This window comes from Delphinus delphis, chromosome 16 (assembly GCF_949987515.2).
Source record: "Delphinus delphis chromosome 16, mDelDel1.2, whole genome shotgun sequence".
Classification (NCBI taxonomy): Eukaryota; Metazoa; Chordata; class Mammalia; order Artiodactyla; family Delphinidae; genus Delphinus; species Delphinus delphis.
The window spans coordinates 25,192,172-25,218,918 of NC_082698.1; the positions used below are offsets into that span (position 1 = coordinate 25,192,172).

At 50.9% G+C, this 26,747-nt stretch overlaps 1 protein-coding gene across 1 annotated transcript; it reads left to right on the forward strand.

The window, feature by feature from the left end:
- Positions 1-15,457: 15,457 nt before the first annotated feature.
- On the forward strand, positions 15,458-21,124 carry CALHM3 (calcium homeostasis modulator 3). Its single transcript, XM_060034442.1, is given in 4 exon segments — positions 15,458-15,745; positions 17,690-17,735; positions 17,738-17,949; positions 20,609-21,124. Coding segments are annotated over 4 exon segments (1,062 nt in total).
- The last annotated feature ends 5,623 nt before the right edge of the window (positions 21,125-26,747 follow it).

Sequence of the window (26,747 nt, forward strand, 5' to 3'; positions counted from 1 at the left end):
GGGCCGCCACGCTCCAGCCCCCGCGGGGTCCCTCGCGCAACCGCCGCCCCCGCCCCCAGCAGTCGCCAGGATTCCCTCGCTCCGGTTGTTATGGTGACAGCGGCGCCGGTGAATGAGCGTCTTAGTGACACGCGCGCGCCCGCTCAGCCAGATGTGGCCCCCGGTGCGCCGCGTTCCCGGCTGCCACTAGTCCTCCGCGGCCCGAGGGGGGCGGGGGGGGCGGTCCCTGGGCCCGAGTTGGGGTCAAATATCCGGCAGAGATTGAGGCTCCAGGGGTTGGGTTTATTCCTCTCACCAACAGTGGAACTTGGTCCTGAAAACAAGAGAAACTGTACATCAAGAACGGTGAGTTCCCTGGGTGCCAGGCCCGGGGCGAGGTAGCCCTAAGTTCCAATTTCTCTAGCACCAGGTTCAGCGCCCGGCACATAGTAAACCAGAAAAAAGAATTTTTATGGAGTGGATGGATGACTGAATAAATGAAGTGAGATGAGGAATCCCAGCGCTTGACCCTTTGCTCTCAGTCAGATCCAAGGGGCGCTGGGACAAAGGCTCAGAACAAGAACACCAGGCTGTTCAGTTACCGGACACATAGCGTTGGGGGGCCTTTAGATGAACACAGACTGGACCTAGGAGATGGGATGGAGGGCCAAGATGCGGGAACAAATCTCAGGGACAAACCGTCAGAGAACCACCAAATCTGAACCAAGTGGCTCTGTCAGCTCTCAGAGGTGGGGGCCTCTGTGGCCTGCAGCAATCAAAGAAGGCTTCCTGGAGGAAGGGGCCTTCAGCATGTCACCTGTTCACATGACTCATCCATCCTGGAGCTCAGCACTGCTACCAAGGACCTGCAGGAAGGGAAAGGGAGTCATTCTCCTCCTACCTAGACATGGGGGCATCTCCTTCTGCCTGTCTTATCAGGGCTAGAAGGTGAGACAGGTTCCCCCCAGGACAGAGAATCTGCCTTCCTGTTCCTCTAGATCACCTCTAGCTCCCTGACTGGCTACAGCAACTCTGATCCAGAATCCAGCGAGGACGTGGGCTGGCATCAGGCATCTCGTCCATCCTCTTCTGGAAGGTTCTTTCCTCAAGTCTCCATATGACAGCTCCTCAATATTCAGGCACAGTTCTTGTGTCACCTCCTGACCTTCCCTGACTGCCCACCCCAGCTAGAGAACCCTCACCACTCTCAGTCATGTTCCATAGCATTACTCTATGTTATCTTCTGGAATTAGTTTGAAAGTAGCCTTTCCCCCTGGTTTCTGTTGTGCCTCCCCCACTAGAACATAAGCTCTGTGAGGGGAGAGAACAGGACAACTCCATTCACCATGATGTCACCAGTCCCCAGGATTATGCCTAGCACATGACAGACTGTCCAAAAATGCTTGTGGAATGGGTGAATCGCCCTGCCTGCCAGCAGAGCTCCACCGAGAGCCCTGGGAGGAAAGCCTCTGAACCACCATTTTCTCCCTCCCCCGCCCTCCACCCTCACCCCATTGCAGGCATCACATCCTTAAATGCCTGGGACTCCAGGCGAGCTAGAAATATCCTTGACAGCTGCTCTCTGGGGTCTGGAGGGAAAGACAGCCCCCACCCCTGCCCCCAGCCTCTTAGATGCCCAGGATCATGTGCCCAGCCAGCTGCAGAATGGACGTGGCAGGTCAGGGGTGCTGTCTTTTTATGGGCGTATCTCCCCGAGGCTCACTCCAGCCGATGACTCATGCATCAGAAATCCGTGGGCTCTAATGGCAGCACACTCACACATTTGCACACACACCTCTACACTCTCTCACACACTCACTTCTACACAAGCGCACACACACTGTCTTGCACTCATATACCCCCTGAAGTCTGCTGGAATGAGGTCACTGTGGGCTACTGCTGGCATCGGAATAAATCTGAAAACTCTGTATAGATGAGACTAATTCCCCCGGAGTGTGGGCCAAGTGCAAGCCCTTGGTAGGATTTGCCGACAGTGGCTTGCGCGGAGGCTCATCGCCTCCTTCCCTTCTTCAGGAGGAGGGGCTGGGGCATAGGCCAAGGATGGGGATGGGGTGAGGCCCCGAAGGTAGAGGATGGCAGGGAGGTCACAGGCCCCATGTCGTCTAAACTTGGGGCTGTGGGCCAAGCAGGGGAGAGATGGAGGAGGTCAAAGGGAAGGGGAAATGAGGGGACCAGACACCGGTGCCTGCCTGAAGCGTCCAGAGACTCTGCAGCTCAGGACAGGCTGATCCGGGGGAGCCGCACAGGAAGGTGACCGGCGTTAGGGACCAAGGCAAGGAACTGAGGGCAGGACAGAAATGTCCCCTGATCCCAGAGGGTTGAGGAGACAATGAGAGTATCAACAGGGCTGGGATTCGGATGAGACAAGGGAGGCCTCCCTGGTGTGAAATGTAAGGAGGCACTCGCTCTCAGCGTCGTGCAACACCAGCCCTGCACTTGCTTGAGCTCAAGCGTGACGCCTCTGAAATCTTGTAGCTCGTGTCACCTCCCTAGACTGGCCCTTGATTTTCCAAGGAGTTCTGTGCTGTGGCAGGGGACACCACTGTCAAGTGGCAACTGGCTGGAAGTCTCTGGCCAGGCAGGGACCTAGAGGAGGTAGGTGTGGCTGCATGGGACCCAGAGCAGCTGAGGGTGACCCCTCTGACAGGTCCTGTGCCTCAGAAACCCTTTCCTGGCAGGGGCCGTGGTTAGACCCAGCTCAGAGGAGCAAAGAACCGCAGCACACCCTCCTCCTGGACCTTGGATGGAATCCCTGAGGCCTTCAAGCCATCCTTCACCAAGGTGGCTGCCAGGAGGCGGGGAAGCGGCCTGTGCAGCCGAGGGCCCTTCCCAGCCCCAATCAAGAAGGGAGGAGGGAGAAGGAACCAGCCAGGGAAACGGCTGGCTGGATGAAGTCACTGTTTTGGTGGCTTCAATGGAAGCTATTAATACCCATAAGGTGGTGCTCCAGCACCTGTCACCGTGGCAACCCCACCTCCCCAGCAGTGTAGATTCTGAAGGCGCTGCCCAAGGGGGTGGGTGTCAGTGCGTTGTGTTTGGCTGTGTGTACACATGTGTCCGTGTGGGTGCTGTGAGCTCTCACACCAACGTGCAGGAGAGGAAGGACCCCAGGCAGGGCCTCAGTGTGGAACCGGGGCTCTTTCAGCAGCAGCTCCCAGTCCCCCCTTCTCTCTCCCTCGTTTCTCTCCCTTCTGGTTGGCTCCCTTCTCTCTCTCCCTCTTCCTCTTCCTCCCCCCCCCTCCCTTCTTTTGTCTTTCTCCCCTTCTCCCTGCCCTTCCCTGCTTCTCTCCATCCCCATCACTTTCTCTCCTGCTGTCTCTCTGCCCTTGTTGCTCCTTGCTTGGTCTCCTCCTGCTGGCTCACCTCTCCCTTCCCCTTCTTTCTCACTCTCCACAGCTCCCAGATCAGTTCAAGTCTTGAAGCGTCTCCATGTTGATAAAATAATAAAATATTTGACTGAGAACCTCCTTTCTTCCTTCCCCGAGCCCCTGGAGAACGAGCCACAGGGATGGTCCCCCACCAGGCAGGCAAGAGTGGAGTTCATCTAGGCCAAGCCAGGCTCCCCTAAACTTGAGACCACCTTCGTCAACAGCATGACACTTCCCTCCCTGTTGAGAAACTAGCCTTAAAACAGAAAACAGCCACAGCCATCCCTGGCTGGGATACAAGGCCCCTCTACCATGCTCTGAGGCCCAGCCCATAGTTATCAAGCCATCAGAAAACATGTACAGAAGTCCTGCTTGAACTGCAGGGGGCAGCTGGACGTCTTAGATGGGGAGATCCCTGAGTTCATAGTAGATTCTTAACAAATATTTATTCTTAACAAAAATTTATTAAACAAATCAATGAATCAATAAGGCAGTGAATTAACCTATCAATTAAGGTTAATTGATAAGCCCAAGAGCCTTGTCCAGAGCAGTCTTTCTGGCCAGTGTCCTTCTCAACAGTACCTTTGCCACAAAGTTTTCCCTGAGGCCAGGTCTTTCCTCTGAAGGATGGGAGTCTTTGCTAATCATCATAGCGTGGAATGGCCACCTTACTGCCCTGTTCCCAGGCGCTTTGGGATTCAGCTTCATTCATCGCTCCAGTGACCGTATTGAGCACTGCCTGTATGCCTAGAACTGTGCGAGGTGCGGTTTCATTGCCAACACTATGGGGGAGCCTGTCCTGTGCTCTTGTGTACTCCAGTCGAGTTTCCTACCTCCCAGGACTAAGTTTAGGGCTGAACACACTAGTAGTTCTCAGTATTGTCAAGACGTCAGTTCTTCCCAACTCGATCTATAGATTCAATGCAACCCAAGCAAAATCCCAGCAAGGTATATTGTGGATATCAACAAACTGATTCTAAAGTGTATAGGGAGAGGTAAAAGACCCAGAATAACCAACACAATATTGAAGGAGAAGAGCAAAGTTGGAGGACTGACACTACCCAACTTCAAAGTTTACTATAAAGCTACAGTAATTGAGACAGTGTGGTATCGGTGAGAGAATAGACAAATAGATCAATGCAACAGAATAAAGAGCCTGGAAATGAACACAGCCAACTGATCTTTGATGAAGGAGCAAAGGAATATAATGGAGCAAAGGTAGTCTTTTCAACAAATGGTACATGAACAACTAGACATCCACATGCAAAAACGTGAATCTAGACACAGACCTTACACCCCCACTCACAAAAATTAACCCAAGATGGATCACAGCCCTAAATGTAAAATGCAAAACTATAAAACTCCTAGAAGATAACATAGGAGAAAATCTAGATGGCCTTAGGCTTGGTGATGACTTTTTAGATACAACACCAAAGGCATGAACTATGAAAGAAATCACTGATAAGCTGAACTTCATTAAAATTAAATTTTCTGCTCTGCAAAAGACACTGTCAAGAGAATAAAAAGACAAACCACAGACTGGGAGAAAATATTTGCAAAAGACATATCTAAAACAGGCCTATTCTCCAAAATATACAAAGAACACTTAAAATCCAACAATAAGAAAACTCAATTTTTTATATGAGCCAAAGACCTTAACAGACACCTCACCAAAGAAAACATACACATGGGAAATAAGCATTTGAAAAGATGTTCCGTATCTTATGTCACCATGAAAATGTAAACCAAAACAACGATGCCAGGACTTTCCTGGTGGCGCGGTGGTTAAAAATCCACCTGCCAATGCAGGGGGCACGGGTTTGAGCCCTGGTCCGGGGAGATCCCACACTCCTTGGAGCAACTAAGCCCGTGCTCCACAACTACTGAAGCCTGCGCACCTAGAGCCCGTGCTCTGCAACAAGAGAAGCCACCGCAATGAGAAGCCCGCGCACCGCAACAAAGAGTAGCCCCCCCAAAAAAACAAAAAAAAAGAGTAGCCCCCGCTCGCTGCAACTAGAGAAAAGCGCAGGCGCAGCAACGAAGACCCAATGCAGCAAAAAATTAACTAATTAATTAATTAAATTTAAAACAACAACAACAACAATGATGCCACGGCACAACTATTAGAATGGCCAAAATCCAGAACACTGACAACACCAAGTGCTGGTGAGGATGCAGAGCAACGGGAACTCTCATTCACTGCTGACAGGAATGAAAACAGTACAGCAGCTCTGGAAGACATTTTGGTGGTTTATTACAAAATGAAACATTCTCTTACCATATGATGCACCAGTTGCACTCCTTGGTACTTACCCAAAGGAGCTGAAAACTTATGTCCACACAAAAACCTGCACGTGGATGTTTATAGCCACTTTACTCATAATTGCCAAAAGGTGGAGGCAGCCAAGATGTCCTTCTGTAGGTGAATAGATAAATAAACTGTGGTACATCCAGACAGTAGAATATTATTCAGCGCTAAAAAGAAATGAGCTATCAAGCCATGAAAAGACATAGAGGAACTTTAAATGCACGCTACTAAGTGGAATAAGTCAATCTGAAAAGACTACATACTATATGAAAAGCATAACTATGGCAGGAAAAAGATCAGTGGTTGCCAAGGGTTAGGGGGAGGGAAGGATGAATGGGTGGAACACAAAGGATTCTTAGGGCTCTGAAAATACTCTGTGTGATGCCATAATGTGGGTACATGACATTATACGTTTGTCTAAACCCATGGAATGGACATCACCAAGAATGAACCTTCCTGAAAACTCTGGACTCTGGGGTATAATGACGTGTCAATGTAGGTTCATCAGTTGTAACAAATGTACCACTCTGGTGGAGGATGTTGATAATGGGGGGGGACTACACATGTGTTGGGGCAGAGGGTATATGGGAAATCTCTGTACCTTCCACTCAATTTTGCTGTGAATCTAAAACTGCTCTAAAAAATAAAATCCATTTTTTAAAACTGGATCATCTTGCCCCCCTCCTGTAGTGCACACACACTGTAGACGGATGAGTCTCAAACTCAGCATGCATCAGAATCATCTACAGGGGGAGGGACAGGGGAAGAACGTCTAATAAAATGCAGATTCAAGGGCCTTGCCCCAATCTCATGCAGGTCATTAACTGATCACACTTTGGGAAACTGTGAACATGGACATGTGTTCTAGGTGAGAGGATAATGTTTAAAGAATGCCTGCAGGCTTTCCTGGGGAAAGTTGGGGCCAGACCAGCACAGGTTGCCACCCAGGCAGGGCTAGTCACGTTAGAAGGTAGGGCAGGAGGTGGCTGTACAGCGAGGGGTAACACCTGCTCCCTCCTCTGCTCCACAGACAGACTTGCCTCCTGGGAGGCAGCCCCTAGGTCCAAGACTAATAGTAAGATCTTCACAGACCCCCAAACTCTTATCTTTGGTGCCTAACTGTACAAGGTCAAACATAGTAAAATATACTACACCCCACGTTAAACATAATTTTCCTGTCTTAAACATTTTGAAAGGATTTTTGTAAATTTGGCTTTTGAAATCACTGGACTAAAAGGAACTCACTGAATTTACAATTGGTTTTATTTCTAAACAGTCTTGCATGTGTTGGAGTTCTTGCCAAGTGAGAAAAACCTACGATTGTCTTCAAATATAATGAAATATTTATGAGTACTCGTTTAACAGTTAATGAAGTTGCCACAACATTGTTTTATAGACATTTAAGTAAACATTTCTTAATTTTGATTTTGAAGTTTTCCTCTCATAATTTTGAGCCAGTAATATTTTTTACAGTCTTAAGCAGATCCTTAGAAAGCACCTAGGCCTAAGTCCTGGGCCTGTAGTGCCTATGGATAAAATCCAGGCCTGAGACCAAGCATTCTTAAGATTGCATCTAAAAGGACAGATGGAGATTCCTGCAAGAAGCTGAAAGAAAAATGTGCAAAACCAGAAAGAGGGCCACATGTATCCCTGTCTGGAAAACTTGTTTAGTAATTTCAAACAGCATCCCTTGACCCATCTCAGGGCCACTGGCTTAGGTAATACTGACAGGTGATATTTATGGAGCACATAGACATACATACCAAGCCTTGGTCTAAGCAATTCATCTGTATTAATTCATTTAAGCCTGGTGATAACCCTATGAAGTAACTACTATTATTACTATTAGCAGCAGCAACAGCATCCCCATTTTACAAATGAAAATCCTGGGGCTTAGGAAAGTTAAGATACTTGATTAGGAGCTGGTAAGTGAAGCACTGAGGTTCAACCCTAGGACGGTCTGAGTCCAAACCCCTGCGATGCTCTGCCTGCCCCAGGATGGGATTCCTTTAGGTGCCAGCCTGAGGAAGACACCTGTTGCAGGGGAGGTGTCCTCCCTGAGTTCCTGAGCCAGCCTCCTCCCACCGTAGAGACCCTGAAGACTCCCAGGGGCTTTGGCTCAGCTGTCTGGAAGTTAGCCAGGAAGCACAGAGCCACTAATGAACACGAAATAGATTTAAAAATAACAAAACTGGACTCAAAGAAAAATGCTCAAAGTGAATGTAATACCCCAGCATCCTCTTTCTCTCATAGATGTTTTAAATGACCTTTACTTGGCAGGAAGGCTTTTCTAAGAACGTTACAAAGATCAGAGAATCATAAAAGAAAAGTATGATATATAGGACCACATAAAAATTTAAAACTCCTTCATGGTAAAAGTTGAAAGACACATAGGAGCCAGGAGGCACATCTCCAGTAAGTCAACAGCCTTCAGTCAGTTCAAATGCCCTTCATCCCTAGACCCAGAATAGGCAACAGACGTTTCCCCACTACTGCTGCCAGGGTAGCCTCCCACTTCTATCTTCCTTTCCCAAGAGACGCCCCAGAGGCGCTCGCTTGTTCCGACCTTCACCCTTAGCCCAAAGGCGCTTCAGGGGGACCTCTTTCCAGTGACAGCAGCCTGTGGAAAGTTTTCTCTCAGCCAGGTGAGCGGGCGTGTGCGTCCCACTGTCTCTTCCCTCCTGTCCCTCTCGAGTTCTCTCTCTAGCCACCACTAGGTGGCGCTAGACCTCCATTAGACTCCCCTTTGTCTCCGGCAAACTTTGGTGGGGGGGCGGGTCCTCGAGTCAATCAAAACACCTTTAAAATGTTTACAGGTTGCTCTTTTCCTGTTTCAAAACGGGAAGAGAATTTGGGGGGGGGCAAATATATCTTTATAGCTTCCATTAACCACTTCATTATAAAGAAAATATGTCAATGAAGAATTAGCCCTACTCTGTAGCCACCCAGATGCTACCCTCTGGGCATGTTTGCTTCACTGAAGTCACTTTCTCATCTTTCATCCTGAGACTGGATCTGCAGCAGAAGAGTCCTCCCCATCACAGACACTCTCTCCCAGGATGGAGAGAAACTCCCCAAACTTCAGGCAAGTGGAGGTCCTCTCCAGAGCGCCCCAGCTCACACTGCGATGCCCCACTGCCTGCGTCTGGTACCTGAGGTAGGTACCTGTGCGTGCCCAGCACCAGCACAGCACCTAGCTGTGGGCTCTGCAGATGCCCAGTGAACAGCTGTTGTCATGTGGCCAGAGCTTGAGGGTGTGCAGCCAATGCACCCAATCACCCTCAGAACTGGGACTTGCCACTCCTGGCCCAGGGCTCTCCCAAACACGTCTCAGAAGTCTCATGAGCTTGTGGGCACAGGCAACAGGGAAAAGGGGGGTGCCCAGGGTTACTCTGACTTTCGTATTTATGGAGTAAGAGTAGAATTCAGAAACTCCAGCTGGATGGGTGTCCCCTCCCCCAAGAGCACCTCACCTGTTTTTGCCCCCAAGTCTCTGCATTTGGCCCGACATCCATGTCTGATGCCACTGCTGGCATGACCTCCACACCAGAAAACCCGCGCCCCTCACAGGGTCTGGAAACCACTTCGTTTCACTTTGGTCAGAAAATCCATTTTTATAGATTGTTAGGGTTGTTTAAAAGAAGAAGGTGAAAATATTATAAAACCAGGCTTATCTGTTTCTTCTTCTGAGAAGAGGAGTTAGAAATGTATGGTGAACCAATGCAACTGTTCCATATTCTGTAACCTGTAGGGTGAGAACCCAAAATTAAAGTGTAGAAGCATGTTAACGTTTGAACTTGGTTATTTTATTTTGTGTGAGTCATACATTTCAATCCTATTTTTTTTAATGTTTATCTATTTACATATTGAAACATATTTTAAAATCCATAAATCTCCTGCCCAGAATACTTCTGTTGATCTTTTAAAAATAAAGTTCGTATGTACATTGTTTGAAAAGTCAAACAGCACAGAAAGGTATAAACTGGAAAGAAAATAAAGGTCTCCCCTGTTCTACCACCCAATAGTATTAACTGTCTACATTTTTTATATATCTTTCCAGCAAAAAGTGTATGCACAATACCAAAAGTTTTACATATTTATATCATTTTTACTCAGAAGGGATTATGCTATGCACAGTGTACTAAACTACATTTAAAAAAAAAAAAAAAAACTTAGAATCTATCAGAGTTCTTTCCATACGAACACACATAGGTTTGCTTCATTCTTTTAATGCCTGCATAGATCCCACTTTATGGCCGTGCCATAATTTATTTAAACAAATTATTAAACGTCGCCTATTGATGAAATTTGGGTTGTTTCCAGTTTTATTCCTATTAAAACAAATCTATCATGAACATCCTTGCTTGTTTATCTTGGCTATTTCTGCAAATCTATCCATAGGGCAAATACAGAGCTATGTAATTGTTAGGTGAAAGGGCACGTATATTTAAATTTTTGCTTTAAATATATTGCCAAATTGTTCTAGGAAAATTCGTACCAATTTATACTCCAACCATCAGTGTATGAAAGTGACTATTTCCCTAAGCCCTCATCAACATTGGGTAATATCTATCTTTTAGTTTCTAAAAACTTAGTTTAAAAAGGCACCTGCTTGTTCAGATTCATATTTAATTAAGAATGAGGGCTACAGTCTTCACAGGATTTGGGGCCACGGGTCCTTCCCTTTCTGTGAATAGCCTGTTCACATCCTTTGTCCATTTTTTCATAGGATTGATCATCTTTTTTTTATCGATTTGTATGATTCCTCTGCAAATTAAGGAAATAGGGCTTTGTGTGGCTTGTGTGTGGAAAATGCCTTGTTTCAGTTTTTTGTTATTTTCACTTTGCTGATTGGCATTTTGCCCACAGAAGTTATGAGGCCCACTTCATCCATCTTCTTCTTCACAGCTACTGAATTCTGTGCTCTGACCACAAAGGCCTTCCCTTGCCTCTGATTGTGAAGAAATTCACCTACATTTTCCCGAATGATTAGCCAGTTGTTCTGATGCCATGTGTCCGAGTCCCCCCTTTATTTTCATTCTCCTTTCAGTCCCTCAGAGGCCATGTGGCTCTACACAGTCGCCAGAGTGGAGCCCACAGAAGCGCCACGGTGCTTTCAGCCAGGCCTGCCAGAGCAGACCAGAAAGGCCTGTCCCCTGGACCCCACAGAGGCCTCTGTCATTGGGTAGAAGAGAGGCTGGTCTGTCAGGGACAGAAAGGGCCCCACAGCTCTGAGATGCGAGGCAACAATAGCCTCCCAGTCCTGAGAGAGAAGTGGGACACGCATCCAGTGTCTTCCTTCTGAAGAAACCCCAGGGGAGAGTGTATTCTCTATACAGAAAGAAGAAACACAGCCACGCCTGTATTTCTGAGGACACACACGCTACACACCACACACACACACTCACCACACACACATACTCACCGCACACATACACACACACACACACATCGGACACACTGACTCCTCCAGTAGGGGGCACCCTGTCCTAAGGAGCCCTCTCCGTCACAGGAATTCCAAGAACAGTCAAGCCAGCATCTCTCAAATACCCAGATTCCTTTCGAAGGAAATAAAAATATGGAGGACCCCCAAGAATATATCTCCAAGACCCCAAGTTGAGAAAAAAAGAAACCAAAGACTTGCTGTATAAAGATCTTCCAATTGCAAGTTAACACGTGTTTAAACTGCTAAATAGATTTAAGTCAGCATTAAAATGAAAATCTGATTTTTAAAAATTTTCCCAGAATGAAAAGATCTGGAAGAACACAGCTGCAGAGCCCCGAGGTAGGGTAGGGAGTTGAGAAAATCTGATCTGAGGCATTATTCTGCAGCAGATCTACAAGTTAATATTCTTTCCACACACATGAGTAACATAAACCTTTCTCCTATTTTTCTTCGATTTCTGCCTCTCCTTGTATATCAGGCCTGGCCTCTGGGCAACAAAAGACGATCTTCCTTCCTTTTGCCTTGTCCCTTAATCCCTGTGAGTTTTTCCAGTAAAAATACTTATGATTTTTACTGGGAAATTTAAAAAATCATTATTATAAAATAGGCAATTTAGAAAATACAGAATTTTTGTTTAATGTAAAGCCACCTGCTCACCCCGAGAGGTAATAGCCCTTTAAGTCGTGGTGGACTTCCTTCTTGCCTTTTTCTTTGCTTGAATGTTTTCCACTAAATACCCAGCAAGGACCAGTGCAGTCACACGACCCAGGCTGACCTGGCAGGGCCATCTCGCCTCCCAGAGGTTGGAGCTGTGAACAGGCTGGCCTGGGAGAGACCTTGTCCCAGTTTCCTGCAGTGTTCCCTCAGAAACACTGTCCATTCTCTTCCGGAAAAATCCCAAGTTAGAAGCAGCTGGGGGCCCTTTGGCCACCCTCCCCTCCCTGAGAGTAGAATGGGAGAGAGGGGTGCTCAGACCCTCCCAGCCCATTTCTCTCCCCTCCGTGCTCAGTGGGGGGCCCAGCGCTGGGGTTCAGGGTTGAGACGCAGGGTCTTGGGCGGGACAGCTCCATTTCCTGGCAGCAGCCCAGAGGGTGACTAGGGCTGGAAGGCACAGAGGAGGAGCACATCCTTCCTGGGCCTGTCCCCACCAGGCTGTGTGACCTCTCGGACAAACGGCCTGCCTCTCCAGGACCCGCGCCAGGGCTGTGCCGGTGCTGGTAGTTCTCTGCTAGCTAGGAGCCCAGGACAGGGAGCGGCTTGAAGGGCTTCTCCATTATGCCCTCGCCTCTCCTCCCCGCAGAGCCACACTCGCTGCCTCTGATGGCGCTCCCGCCCTTTCCCTCTCCCTCCCCACTTTCCCTCACACAGGTCATCCTGTTTCACAGGACCTGGACTAGCACATGGACTGGGTAAGATACAAATAAGATATAAGAGCCGGGTTTCCGTCTGTTGCTACCTCATCGGAAGTGGAGACTGCACAGATACTTAGGAAGTTTGCAGGACACATTGGGGATGGTCTGACTTAAATTACAGGCTAAATGATCTACACAAAATTCATTTGCAGGTCCCACGGGTCCCTCAAGCTGCTGGGCTGTCATCTCTCAGAGAAACGGAAACACAGTGAGCCCTGTGTCATGAAGGTTAAGAGAAGAGAGAGACTGGCCTCAGATAGGAGTCCCAGAGGCAGCCTGAGCTGCCTCTCCCCCAGCAACCCCAGGGCTCCTGGGCGAGCAGGGCACCCAGTGCTTTGCTCACAGCATCCCTGGCTGTCTCCCGAGGATTCCCAGGCAGGCCAGCCAGCACGTGCCCGTGTGGGCAGCAACAAGTCTGGAAGGACACACACTGATGCAGTGACACGGAGACTTGGGGGGTTGCAGTCAATATATACTTTTATATTATTTTATCTAATATATTATATATATATTAATATAATATATATTATATATAATATATTTTATGTTAGATATTTCATCTAGTATATTATATTTTATATAATATACTTTTATTAGATATTTTTCAATGTTTCATAATGGTGTGTTTAATCAGAAAAAAAAAGATGCCGACATTTCCATTTTCTAAAAGTCGTTTGAGCATACGGGAAGAGGGGTGGTCAGTGTAGCTGCTGCAGTCCAGGCGGGCTCCGTGGAGACCGGAGGGCATTGCTGGGCCTCTGAGCCAGAAAGGATTCAGAAGGATGCTTACCTCACATGCTCCAGAGGGCTGGGGGTGGGGAGTGGCACTCATGACTGTGAGGACCTGGGGTCTGAGGAATTGCTGATGGCATCCCTGGGAGTCCCACATGCCCACTGGCCCTGGCTGGATGGAGCAGGGCAGGGGCCAGTAGGGTCAAGGCCATCCAGTCCCTGAGGTTTTCCTTTGTTCAAGGGTAGCGCTGGGCTAGGAGTGAGGGAGCCAGAGGGATGGAGATTGAGGAGGAACCTGAGCCTCACCCACCCGCAGCCCAGGCTCCAGGCCAAGCCCACGGATCTGTGACCCAGAAATGGAGCCTGGGCTCCTGTGGCTGCTTCCACGCCTCTCCCCAAGCCAGGCTGCTAGTGTCAGGACCGGGGGCCAGTAAGACAAGGGTGCTACAGGGCGGGCCGCAGGTGAGAGGAGGGAAAGATAGACAGGAAGAGGCCACAGCACAGAGAGAGGGACAGAGACAGAGGGACACACAGAAAGACTCAGAAACACACAATGAGGGACACAGGGGGTCACACACACAGAGAAAGGTAGAGTTAGAGATGGAAAGAGGGACAGGATAAGAGAGAGACAGAGATAAGAGCAGGACCTACATTCCATTCACCTCCTAGGAGCAGACAGGGAGGCAGGTACAGGTCAAGGAGTGGGCAGAGAGGACAGAGCTGGAGATGAAAAAAGGGGGTCTGAGTGTCAACGTCACAGGGAACAAACATCTGCCACCCTTGCTGGAGGCTGCAGGGACGGGCAGGTGTGGGTGCAGGTCCCGTCCTAGCTGAGAGATCCACCACCTGGGCGAGAGGAGCAGCAGGCTGGGGCGGCCTTTCCAAGGGCCAAGCGGGAGGAGAGGTTCCCACAGAGCTGAGGTCACCAGGGGCATCTCGGTGAAAGAGCTGCATCGGAGTTGCCTCTTGAAGAGCAGGTGGGAGGAAGAGGCACGGGTTCTCCAGCGGGGAGGATGCATCAGCAGAGGCATGGAGATGGGAGGACATGTCTGGGTATGGTTAGGAGGGCCTTGAACACCAGGCTAAGGAAGCTGAGGGGACCCTGGTCACACTTGAGCGCAAGAGTGATGTAGTGGGAGCTGCGCTTTAGGGAGACCTGGGCCAGTCGGTGGCCAGAGCTGAAGGGCAGTAGAATAAAGTGGAGGAAAGGGGTGCAGGCACCCAGTGAGCACCCCCTGTGCCCTCTCCCGACACCCCCTGTCTGACACTACATTCAAGCAACCCCAAACTGCCTACCCACACCTGGCTGCTTCTCACCTCCATGCCCTTGCCCAGACGATACTCTCTGTCTGGAAGCCCTTCCGTTCCACGACCCTGGCAAACACTGAAATATGGTTTAAACTCTGCTCAAGAGACTTCTCTTCCAGAAAGGCTTCGGGCAGGGTAAGGTGCCCCTGGTGGTTCCTCCCAGCATGAAAGCCAACGTGAAATCTCCCTGGGCTCAGCTGAGTCAAGTCATGGGTTTTTTGTTTTTGGGGGTTTTATTTTGCGGTACGCGGGCCTCTCACTGTGTGGCCTCTCCCGTTGCGGACCACAGGCTCCGGACACACAGGCTCAGTGGCCATGGCTCACGGGCCCACTTCCTGGACCGGGACACGAACCCGTGTCCCCTGCATTGGCAGGCAGACTCTCAACCACTCAACCACTGCGCCACCAGGGAAGCCCCAAGTCATGTTTTTAACCAAGGCAAGAAAATGTAATTGGCTGCATCGGCGCCGTGGCCTTGCCACACCCGGGATTTGCCTGTCCCCCCGCGGGAAGCCCCAGCAGCTGTCAGGCATCAGTATCCCAATCCTGAAGAGGGGAGGGATGGAGGAACAGGGTGGGGACCATCTGCCTAGAGGTGCTTTGGGCTGGCTGGTCACAGAGCAGTGACTCATCCCCCCAGAGAGGAGGGGAGTAGCAGCGGGGGGGCAGTCGGGCTGGCCAGGGGACCTTGGTGGAGAGAGCCTGCTCTGCCCTACACTCCTTGGCTAGACCCCGCCTCCTCCTTGTCCCCTCAGGCCCTTGGAAGACAAGGAAGAACCTCCCGCAGCCCCGGGCTCGCCCCCAGCGGGGCTGGCATTGACCAGGAGGGCAGCTGAAACCTCCCCGCCTGCCACCCGCAGCTGCCCTCTACCCAGGCCCGGCCATGGATAAATTCCGCACGCTCCTCCAGCACTTCCAGTCCAGCTCCGAGTCGGTGATGGACGGCATCCGCCTGCTGCTGGCCGCGGTCACAGTCAAGCTGTGCTCCTCCTTCGACTTCAACTGCCCCTGCCTGGCGCGCTGCAATGCCCTCTATGGCCTGGGCCAGCTGCTCACGCCCCCAGCCGCCCTTTTCCTCTGCAGCCTCCTGGCCAACCGGCAGTCCGTGGTGATGGTGGAGGAGAGGCACCGGCCTGCGGGGCACCGAAGGAAGGACCCAGGCATCGGCAGGTGCGGTCCCTCGCCACCCAGGTCCCCGTGGGCATTGTCAGGGGCTCTCCCAGCCACACAGGCACCGCCAGCTGCCAAAATCCCAGTGACCCCCGTGGGTATTGTCAGAACTCCCCCACCCACCCCCATAGGCACCCTCATTTCCCCTAGGAAATGATACCAAGGCATCATCAGTTCACAGAGACCGATCTGCCAGTTTCCACTCTGGAAACAGATATTTCTGATCCTGTCATCTGTCACCTTTCCATGTCCAGTGCTGGAGACGCATGAATGATACAGGATTCCCAAGAATTATCCAGGTCACATCTGTCATGCTGGCCATGGATTATAACTCCCCACATGCATGAAGGACCGTCCCATGACGTGCATAGCCGTGTTGCCGTACGAGAGGCATCATTGACTTGAAGGCTGCATCCCCTCTCCTGCAAGCTCCCTGAGGGCAAGGACCTCACCTGCTGTATCACAGTGTCCTCAGAGCCTCGCACCTGGTCGGTGCCCTGATCAGCTGATTGAGTTCAGCGACTCATAATGCTCCCTGGCCCACAGGGAGCCAAGCTCTGTGCCCAGTCCTGTGTGTGCACCGCCTACGAATTCTCACCTCGGCCCTGGGTTGGCTCCTGTCTTGGACCCATTTTTAAGGATGGGGGACCTGAGGCACAGAGAGGGTGATTCACTAGGCTGAACTCCCACAGCGAAGAAGAGGCTCAGATTCAAACACAGCCCAAGCCAGATTCAAACACAGCCCAAGTGCTGCCCTGTTTTAGACAAAATAAGTGCTCTAGATCCATGGGCAGTGGCAGGAGGGGCTTGGTGGCTTTTAGCTCACTCACGATCTCCTCCTCTCCCCTATTCTTTGATGTGGACAACTGAGGTGTTCTCAAGGGTATGTAATGTAACTTCATAACAAGTCCTGGGTTCCACCTTCTAACCACATTGCCCCCATAGAAAATGCTGGATCCACCCCTGCCTGCAACATTTAATTCGTTGGCCATGCACACACACACCCAGCCAGCACACACCATCTTATGTTTTGTATACAACCCAAGTTAAAAACATCTGCGTTCTGTGCACAAGCAACCTCTGTTTCATGTTCCCCAGGGGTTCCATGCTCCCTGTGATTCAGCCACGCAGGGAGGGTCACATTCACTAAGTGTGCCCTTTACCTTTTCCTCTGGGGTCTAGTGGGTACAGCTCCACTGGGCTCCTGTCCTGTGACCAACACCAAATCCAGGCCACTAGACGGGCAGAGCGGGTCAAAAGCGGCACCTGGGGACAGTCAGAGGGTGGCTCCCGGACACTGCAGAGAGGTGTTTAAGGTGCTGTCTCTGGGAGGGTTATTCCACGGGACCCTCTTAGTTTAGGGTCCCCCCAAAAGCAGCCTCTGGGAAGAACGTGATAATATGTAGGCAACTCGGGCTCAGTCCTTCTGGGGACCCTCTAAGAAAGTGGGTAGAGCACACCTCAGAATCGTCCCACCGAGGGTCCTGGAAGCTGGGGTTCTTATCCACCAGGCCCTGCCCTCTTGGATTGAAGGTTGATTTGGGGACATGAACCCTCCAGCGCTTCCAGCCTGCACCTCTGGGAGCAGAAACTCCTCCAAAGTTCCAGGCAGAGCCATGCAGGTGGTTGAGGTCAGAAGCTCTCAGGCCCTCCATATGAATAGGAACTACCCACCAAAGCTCTAGATGCTTCTGCGGGACAGGGCACCAACAGAGTCAGCTACAAAGCTAGAGCAGGAAGAATACCAGCTCCCCCGTGTTCCAGTCCTGAGACTCCCGGGACCCTCAGCCCTGCTTCTTCCCTATCCTCTGCTGCTCGGACCTGTAGCCCTTCCTTTGGTGCAATCACACCTGGGATATCCCCCCTCCTGGGACGTCCGTCCTTGCATCTCCTCTGTAGCCTTCCTGCTGCAGCTGAATTCCGGCTGCCCTTTGTGCCCCCTTCCTTCCTCTGCTCCCTGTTCTCTGTGCTGCAGAGAGCACTGGCCGCCCCCTTGTCTGGATCCTGCTGGCTCTCCTCGATGGGAAGTGCTTCGTGTGTGCCTTCAGCAGCTCCGTGGACCCCGACAAGTTTCTAGACTTTGCCAACATGACCCCCAGCCAGGTGCAGCTCTTTCTGGCCAAGGTGCCCTGCGAGGAAGATGAGCTGGTCAGGGACAGCCCCGCTCCGAAGGCCGTGTCTCGCTACCTGCGGTGCCTGTCACGGGTAATTCGGGCGGTCCTCTCCCAGCCCTGGGAAATGTCCTGCATTGGTTCCGAGGGGCCTGGAGGTACAAATGGTTTCCTGAGGCCCCTCCCAATGCTGCAGGCACAACCATGGAGCATGTGGTCCCTGGGGGGATGAGGAGTGTGACTCACACACAGGACAGTGTTGGGCCTTAGGAAGTGGGGACTCCGCCATCAATGCTGACTCACCCCAGGGTGGATGCCAGGTGCTCATACCCTCCGGGAGTCCACTAGGCTCATCCCCAAGTTGGATGGCAGGAAAACACTGGAGAGAGACTGCTCTACCCTGCCACCACCCCATACACACCTTCTGCTCACTCCTCAGAAATATACTAATTACCATTTATTAAGCACATATGTGTCAGGCACTGTGCTAAGCATTTCATATGCATTACTTCATTTAATTCTCAAAACAGTCCTATGAGGTGGATGTAGTCATGATCATCCCATTTTGCAGATGAGGAAACTGAGGCTCTGAGACTTTAGTTCACAAGGCCAAAGTCACAGTTTGTAAGAGGCCGGGCAGGGATCTGAAGTGCCATTCCTCCAAACCCTCTCATCCACCTACAATGCAGGCTCCCCAGATGTCCGGCTCCCCACAGGGCACAGAATCCATTATCCTGGGGACAAACCCCAGCCCCACCCCCAGCCCAGGCTCCAGATTCCACCTCCACCACTCCGAGAGCCCAGCCTGGGCTGTGTCCCCCCAAAAAGTGTTTACATGAACCCACCCCATGCAGAACATCACTGGAGCTACAACCCAGCCCTTTGGGGTGCCAGGACAGGCTTGTGGCAGATGCAGGCCCGTGGAGTGGCAGAGAGAGGACCAGTGCTCAGGATACACTTGGTTCTGCTTCAGACTGTGACCTTGGCCATGTCCCTCCCCCTCTGGGCCTCAGTTTCTCCTGCAAAGTAAATGGAGGTCTGGTCTCCTCACCTTGATGTCTCCTACGGATGTAAACACTGTAGGCTCTCACTAGTTCCCTGGAAAGAGTGCAGAATCCTCAGTCAGACCAGGCTTAAGTCCTGACTCAGCTGTAAATGACCAGTCACACTAACTGCCCCCCCAGGTAAAATACTCGCACAGGTATTTTAGATTTGGAGTGGGGGGAGGGAGGACCTTGTCAGAGGCCAAACGAGAGAGCTTTGGCAATCACATCTGCAAATGACAAGGATTCAAATATGTCTTTGTGGTTTAGAGGAGTGATATCTCTGCTCCAGGTGCACACGGTTGCTCGGGTCTTAAGCAATGTCTCAATACCTTTGGCTGGGCAGAGGGGAGGGCGAGGGGCTGGCCAGGTGGGGTCTCCAGCCTCAGAGAACTGCTTCCAGCTTCTCCTCACACCTGGCCTGGAACAGTATTCCCTGTTCACATCCTGTAAACTATTGCCATCCTTCAGGTCTCAGCCTCAACCGCACTGTCATCTGAGCCCTCAAGTTCAGGTTGGGTATCCCCCCTCTGATTTCCCACAACCCCCGATACATCCCTCAACATGGTGCTTAGCCATTCATCACCTATTTCATTGTATCTTCCACTAAAGTGTGAGCTCTGTGAGAGCAAAGACTGAGTCCTCCGTGTCTTCCCCAAAATATAGGATGGATGGATGCATAGATGGGATGGATACACATATATAAGCACGGATGGAGAACCAAATAAAAAGATGAAAGATGATGGGTGGATGGACGGATGAATGGATGGGAGTGCAAAGGAGGCAAAACTTGACCTCCACCCACCTTAGGTTTTCAGCTGAGACTAACAAAAAGACAGATTAACAGGAGGAAAACAGTTTATTATTGTGTGCAGTGATCATCATGCAGGAGAAACCTAAAACAAAGAATAACTCAAAAAAAAAGAAGAAGAAGAAAGAGTAACTCAAAGCGGTGGCTTAGAAGTGTGCTTATATAGCATCTTCAGCCATGAGCAATACCATTGTAGAGAAATGTCAGCACGAGGGAAAGCAGTTTTACGCTTCCAAGGGTGGTAACTGTGGGAAGGAAAATAAATACATGGGAGGAAACTAATGGAGTGAGGTTTGTTTGCGGATTCCTCTGCTGCTGTCTCTGGGCTGATGAGTCTGTCTCCAGCAAAAGGGGAATTTATATCCTGCCTTCAGGCAGAAGGGGAAGTTGCTCCTTCTTAATTGTCTTCAGCTCAAAATAATTTTTATGTCAAAGAGGCATAATTTGGGGTGACATATTCTTGTTCCCTTCAGGAGGAAAGTTGGAGGGATGAATGGCAGGTGGATGGATGGTTGGATAGATAAAAGGAAGGAAAGATGAGAGTATGGGAACATGAATGGATGGGAGGCTAGATGGCTGGATAGGAAGGAGGATGAAGGACAGATGGAAGCATGGTTGAGAGGATGGCTGGATAGAAAGACGATAGATATACAGTCAGATAAGAGGATGGATGCCTAGATGGGTGGAGAGATCGTTGGATAGAAAATGGATGCAAGGATGAAAGAATGGGAGGAAGGACAGATGGAGGTGGTTGGTAGGATGGATGACTTAGTGGGAAGATGGATAGATTTGAAAAAGGATGCAAGGGATAAACAAAGGGAGAGACTTTGGAACATCCTTGCCACGTTGTACAATATCTGTGTCCCGCCACACTCAACCTCGAGCTCCCCACCCTCCAGGCCATCAGCTGGGGTATCACCCTGCTGCTGATCGTCGTGGCCTTCCTGGCCTGCTGTTTGAGGCCCTGCTTCGACCAGACAGTCCTCATGCAGCGCAGATACTGGAGCAACTACGTGGACCTGGAGCAGAAGCTCTTCGACGAGACATGCTGTGAGCACGCGCGGGACTTCGCACACCACTGCGTGCTGCACTTCCTCGCCAGCATGCAGAGCGAGACGCGGGCGCGGGGGCTGCGCCGGACCTCCGCGGGCAGGGGTCCGGAGACCCCTGAGGTGCCCGAGCCCTGCGAGGGCCTGGACGGTGGAAGCAGGAAAGCCCAGCTGTGCGCAATCTTCAGTCAGGAGAAGGTGGACCACCTCCTGAGCACCTGGTACTCCAGCAAACCACCACTTGACCTCACGGCATCTCCTGGACGCTGGTGGGGTGGCCCCAGGCACCAGGCCGCCCCAGCACACCGACGTGTAAGGACCCTGGCCGTGTCCCCACGTAAAATGCCCGCTCTGACAAGGGTCTGAGGGCTTTCCAGGCTATGGGGAGCCCAAGGCAGGGCAACCTAAACCCTCTTGGCCTCCTTCCCCAAAATAGCCCAATCTCTGGCCGAGTTTCTGGGTGTGGCCCCCTGTGTGCTCTAAAGCTCTGCTGCACGAACTTCAGTGAGCTCACTGCTCACTGGCCTCTTGTTAAATGCAGATTCTGATTCAGTCCATCCAGGACTGGGGCTAAGCCTGCAGTTCTAACAAGCTCCCAGGTGATACTGATGCTTCTGGTCAGTGAACCAAATGTGGAGTAGCAAGAGTCTAAATAGATCTGCCATGGGTTCTGGGTCCTAGATGTCCAGATTCTACATTTAAAATAATAATCACGACAATAGCACATGCTTGTGTGGTGCTTAGTATGTGCCAGTCATTATTCTATTCCATATAGAATTCATTTAATCTTTATGATAATCTAATGAAGTAGGATGATTATTAGTCCCATTTTTTCGAGGAGAAAACTGAGGCATAAAATGCCTGAGGTAACCCATGTAAGAGCTGGAACTTTATCCCGGGACGTCGGCTCTAGAGTCTGCTCTGAGCTACCACGTTAGTCTCCCCTCTAGACTGTTGGTGTGTGTGTTTGTTTTCAGTGCTCTGGTTGGGTTTCCTGCAGCGTCCAGCAAGGTTCTCTGAGCGAGCTCAGCAAGCCGCACTTGCTGAGTTCCTCTTAAAAGTACTAATTAGTGCCTCTTGCTGACTACTGCCGATGAATAGTTTTATATATTCCTGGCAAGGGGATTTTTCTGTTTTTGAATGTCAAGGGGGCTGATCCTTCCAGCTCCCATCTTCCCAAGTCCCAGCAATTCTACTCCTAGCCCACTAAGGTTAAGCAGTCCTTTAAGATGCAGTTGCATTGTCAGCCCAGCCTTCTGCTCACCGCCAGCTAGCAGATGCTTCCTCCCTCACCCTTCTACTCACCACCCTCCCCACCACCTGCAGCCTGACCCCTGAGCTTAGCCTCTCTTTCTAAGGCTGCCTCGTTCACCAGGCATTCCAGGGGTATCTACCCACTGCCCTCAGCAAGAAGCTGGCATCCTGGTAAGGATTTCCCCGGGGATACAGTGTATGGACCAGATCTGCAAATCAGGGTGCAAATTAGGTATCTAGGCAGCCCTAGACATCTCCACACTGAACAGGAACCCCAGGTGGCTCTGCAGATTCCAGTGTTTAAGAATCTCTGGGCCGGGCTTCCCTGGTGACGCAGTGGTTGAGAGTCCGCCTGCCGATGCAGGGGACACGGGTTCGTGCCCCGGTCCAGAAGGATCTCACATGCCGCGGAGAAGCTGGGCCCGTGGGCCATGGCCGCTGAGGCTGCGCGTCCGGAGCCTGTGCTCCACAACGGGAGAGGCCACAACAGTGAGAGACCCGCATACCGCAAAAAAAAAAGAACCTCTGGGCCAAGTGTGGGTGTGGGGTCTGACTCAGGGATGAAGACCCTTGAAACACCAGGGTTAAATGTTGCTGGAAGAACTGCCACTCAAGCTCTAGCAGCCCAAACCGGAAGCGTTGGGGGAGATCTAGCCTGTGAGCTCCTCTGGGTCTCTGCCCCTCTCTGATGACTCACCCACCACACACACACACACACACACACACACACGCTTCCTGTTATTGTGCTTGGTGGGCACAGACTTGGGTTCACCCCACGCTTTTCTGGTCCTCAGGGCATGGGGGCAGCACAGGGGCCCCTGGATGCCCTCCTGGAGCCCAGCCCCCTCCATATCGGGCAATCTCTGTTCTCCTGGGTGCTTGCCAAGGGACCTTGTAGGATGGACAGTCCCTGCAGCTCAGCATTTCCCCTCCCATCCTGCTGTGGTCAGGCCATGCAAATGTCTGAAATAGTACTGGGGTGGGGAAAGATTTAGGCAAAGTGTTAGCAGGGATTGGGGGAAGTGGAGGAAGGGAGGAGGGAGACCTTGGACATGGTCCAGTCAGCAGGGGTGAACTCCAGCCAGGGAAAGGAGGCTCAGGGCCCCTACCTTGGGCTGCAAGGAAGCAGCATCTGGACCAGTGAAAAGCCACTGACTGCAATCTATACTCTTGCCTTCTTATACTGAGCACTTATAGGTGCCTACTGCATAGAAAGCACTATGCCAGGGAGTAAGGAAGAGAGGATACACAGATGATATGCCCCACCATCAAGGAGCTCACTGTCTACTAGAGAGACAGAGATGGGTATAGACATCATTATAGGGACTTCCTTGGTGGCACTGTGGTCAAGAATCTGCCTGCCAATGCAGGGGACATGGGTTCGAGCCCTGGTCCAGGAAGATCCCACATGCCGCGGAACAACTAAGCCCGTGTGCCACTACTGAGCCTGTGCTCTAGAGCCCACGAGCCACAACTACTGAGCCCTCATGTCACAACTACTGAAGCCCAGGCGCCTAGAGCCCGTGCTCTGCAACAAGAGAAGCCACCTTAATGAGAGGCCTACGTACCACAACAAAGAGTAGCCCCCGCTCGCCGCAACTAAAAAGAAAGCCGGCACGCAGCAACAAAGACCCAATGCAGCCAAAAGGTAATTAATTAATTAATTAATTTAAAATAACTGTAATCAAAATTCTAGTGATAATGACAACGATGGGTTTAGAATCCAATCAAGCTGTTTTATTCCACGTATTTTGCAGAGAGTGTATATGTGGTTAGAGCAGACACCTGAAGCCAATTTGGGCACCACAAAAAGGGCACATGGGCTACAAACAGGGAGCTGTGTTCACTATAGAAGGAAGACAGAGATTCCAGACAGCCTTTTGGAGCCACACTCCTCCTGGACTCCTGGCCTCATTTGCTGGGTCTCTCTCATCCTGCTCTCCACCTGTGGCTGTGCCTCTTGGGAGTCCCCAACAGGGTCCTCCAGGGGCCACCAGCCTGGGTGCTCCAGTTACCCAAGGCCCAGGTTGAGGGCTAAGGGGAGCAATATACTTCCCCACCTGTACCCTGCTTGTGACACGCTAGCATTTCTACCCAGACTCGTAGAGCAGGAGAACCTCATTCAGCTGGAGAGGAAAGGCAAAAAACCAAAAACAAAACACACTTCCCTGCCTCCTCCTCCACCCATCCTCCTACCCCCCCACTCCCACCTGGTCTACGTTCAAATCCCACTCTTTCACCTACAAGTTGTGTAACTTTTAGCTGGTGCTGGGGAGGAAGAAAACTTTCCTCTACCCTACTAGGTTCTTCTGGCTTGTTTAAGAATTAAATTGAAACAAGGCAGATGAACAGGAGGAAATCTAATTTCGTACGTATGGGAGTCCCACATACATGAGAGTGTCAGAGACAGAAAGGTAAAATGAGGTACTTACGCCATCCTGAGCTAAGGAGTGGGATAGGGGCCTGGGGCTTCCAAGTGCAGGAGGCTCGTTCACGGGACGATAAGTGTTACCAAAGCAGGTCTGTTTACCCAACACACAGCAAACCAAACCCTGAGATGCCAAGATTTGCGGCAGAGGAAGAGTTTGTTCACAGGAAGGCAATTGAGGAGACGGGAAAACAAGCCTAGATCCGCCTCCCCCAAGGCGAGGGGGTTGGGATAGCTATGGAACAAGCAGGTGGGCTTGGCACGGGGAAAGGTGATTGGAGGCAGGAAAAACGTGAGGGAACTGGTGTTCTGCACAGGTGTATCTGGGTTACATGTTTCTGCATATTCAAATATACAGGCACTTAGCGTGATCTGAGGGTAAAGTTTTCCAGTCCTCTGACGTCAAAAGGCCATTCAACACACACCTCTGCAGGCCCAGTTTTAGGGTTGGTGGTCCCAACCAGCCTTAGCTGGCTTGCACTGGACAAGAACTTGCTCCAAGACAGTCGGGTTACGTGAAGCTGGGAAGGTATGCAATTAAAGAGGACAAAAGGGAAAGACAGAAAAAATAACTAAAGCAAGCTTAGTCAGTGAAGGCAGCTTACAAGCAGAGGGGTTTTTACAAGCTGTTCCCCTGTCTGTTGCTCTGAAAGACAAGCTCAAGAATTCCTCTTAGCTAGCCATCAGCTTTCATTAACTCTATGAGGTACGGTTTCACAAGAAGATGAGCAGATGTTTGGTAATTAGGTGTTTGTCCTGCCATATAGATGGTGCCACTTAGATAAAATTTACCTCTGGGAATAACTCTTCCTCTGGGAAAAATCCCCAATTTAAATTCCTGTAGTTAAGGGAGGAGCAGTAGTTTCTCTCGAGCCCACAGGCTCTCTACTGCCTTTAGCTCAAAATAACCCACATGCCAAAGTAGCACATCTTGCGGGGGGGTCTGTTCTGAGCTCTACACTTGTCACTTAACCTCCCTGAGCCTCAGTCTCAACCTCTGTGAAATGGGGACAATAAAACCTACCCCATGGCATTGTACAAGGATCCCATGAGGTGATGCATGTGGAGTGCCGGCATAGGGCCTGACCCACGGGAAGCCCTGGTCAGTGCCAGTTCTTGTCAGTAACACAGAGACACACAGACACAAAGACCACTCACGTGGTTACGTAAGAGGATGAGGCCAGTGCTGAACCCAAGTTCCGCTGCTCACCGCTCAAAAGGCCAATACTAGGGGGACAAGTGTTGGTGGGAAAGGAACGTCTGCTTGACTCAGCAGTCTTCATCTGGCAGGGGTCGGCTTCCTGTAAAAAGAACTTAGGAATGTGTGTCAGGCCTTTATCTGTGTCTTCAGGGAACTGGGAGTTCTGTGCCTCTGCTCTGTGGCTGGTCTGTCATCTAAACTGTTACCAGTTTCCCAGCACAACAGCTAGTCTTTGTTTTTACATCTTCATGTTTCCTAACCATTAACTCTTAAGCCAGCCTTCTGAGTCTCAGGGGAGGCCTGGGAGACGAAAGCTTTGCTACAAACAAGAGGCAGGTGGAGGACATGGGTTGGGGCTGGTGGGGGGAAGGTCTGTCCCAGGAAGGCCCCACAGGACCCTGCTTGGTCACAGTTACACTCACACACCGCAGAGCCACAAACACTGAAGCCCAAAGCCGCAGAAAGTTCACACCCAAACACACACAGAGGCACACAGATCTGAGGGTCCCAGGGAGCTGCCCTGTCCAGGCTCTCGCTCAGCTTCAGCAGCCCCAACCTCACCCTCTCGCCCCAGACAGAAGCCATCTGGCTGGAGCTGGATCTGACCCACTCTTCTGAGAGAGCTGGCGACATCAAAGGGAGCCCTTTAAGCCCCTTTCCACTGTGCTATGCTGGTGGAGGGGTCGCTGCCTTGCTTCCTGCAGACGCTCTGGAGTCCCCAGCCCCAGGCAGGAAACCCTACCGCCCACTCCTTTATTTTTTGACCTGGCGGAGTAGAGGTAGGAGGTAGAGCCAGGAAAGGATTTTTCATCTGTAAGACACAGACACACCCACCGAGACACAAGCAGACAGGACGTAAAAGCATTATGCTTATAGCTCTCTGCCTGGCAGAGAGGGGACCCAGCACCCTCTCAGATCCAAGTCCACTGACTCCAAATCCAGGGCGTTTTACTTTATTCATTTAGCACTATCTCCACCACCATCCCCATCCCCACTGTGACCACTATCACCATCATCACCATCATAACTGCCATTACCACCACCATCACCACCATTAACACAATCCCCACCACCATTATCACCCCATTATAGCCACCACCACCACG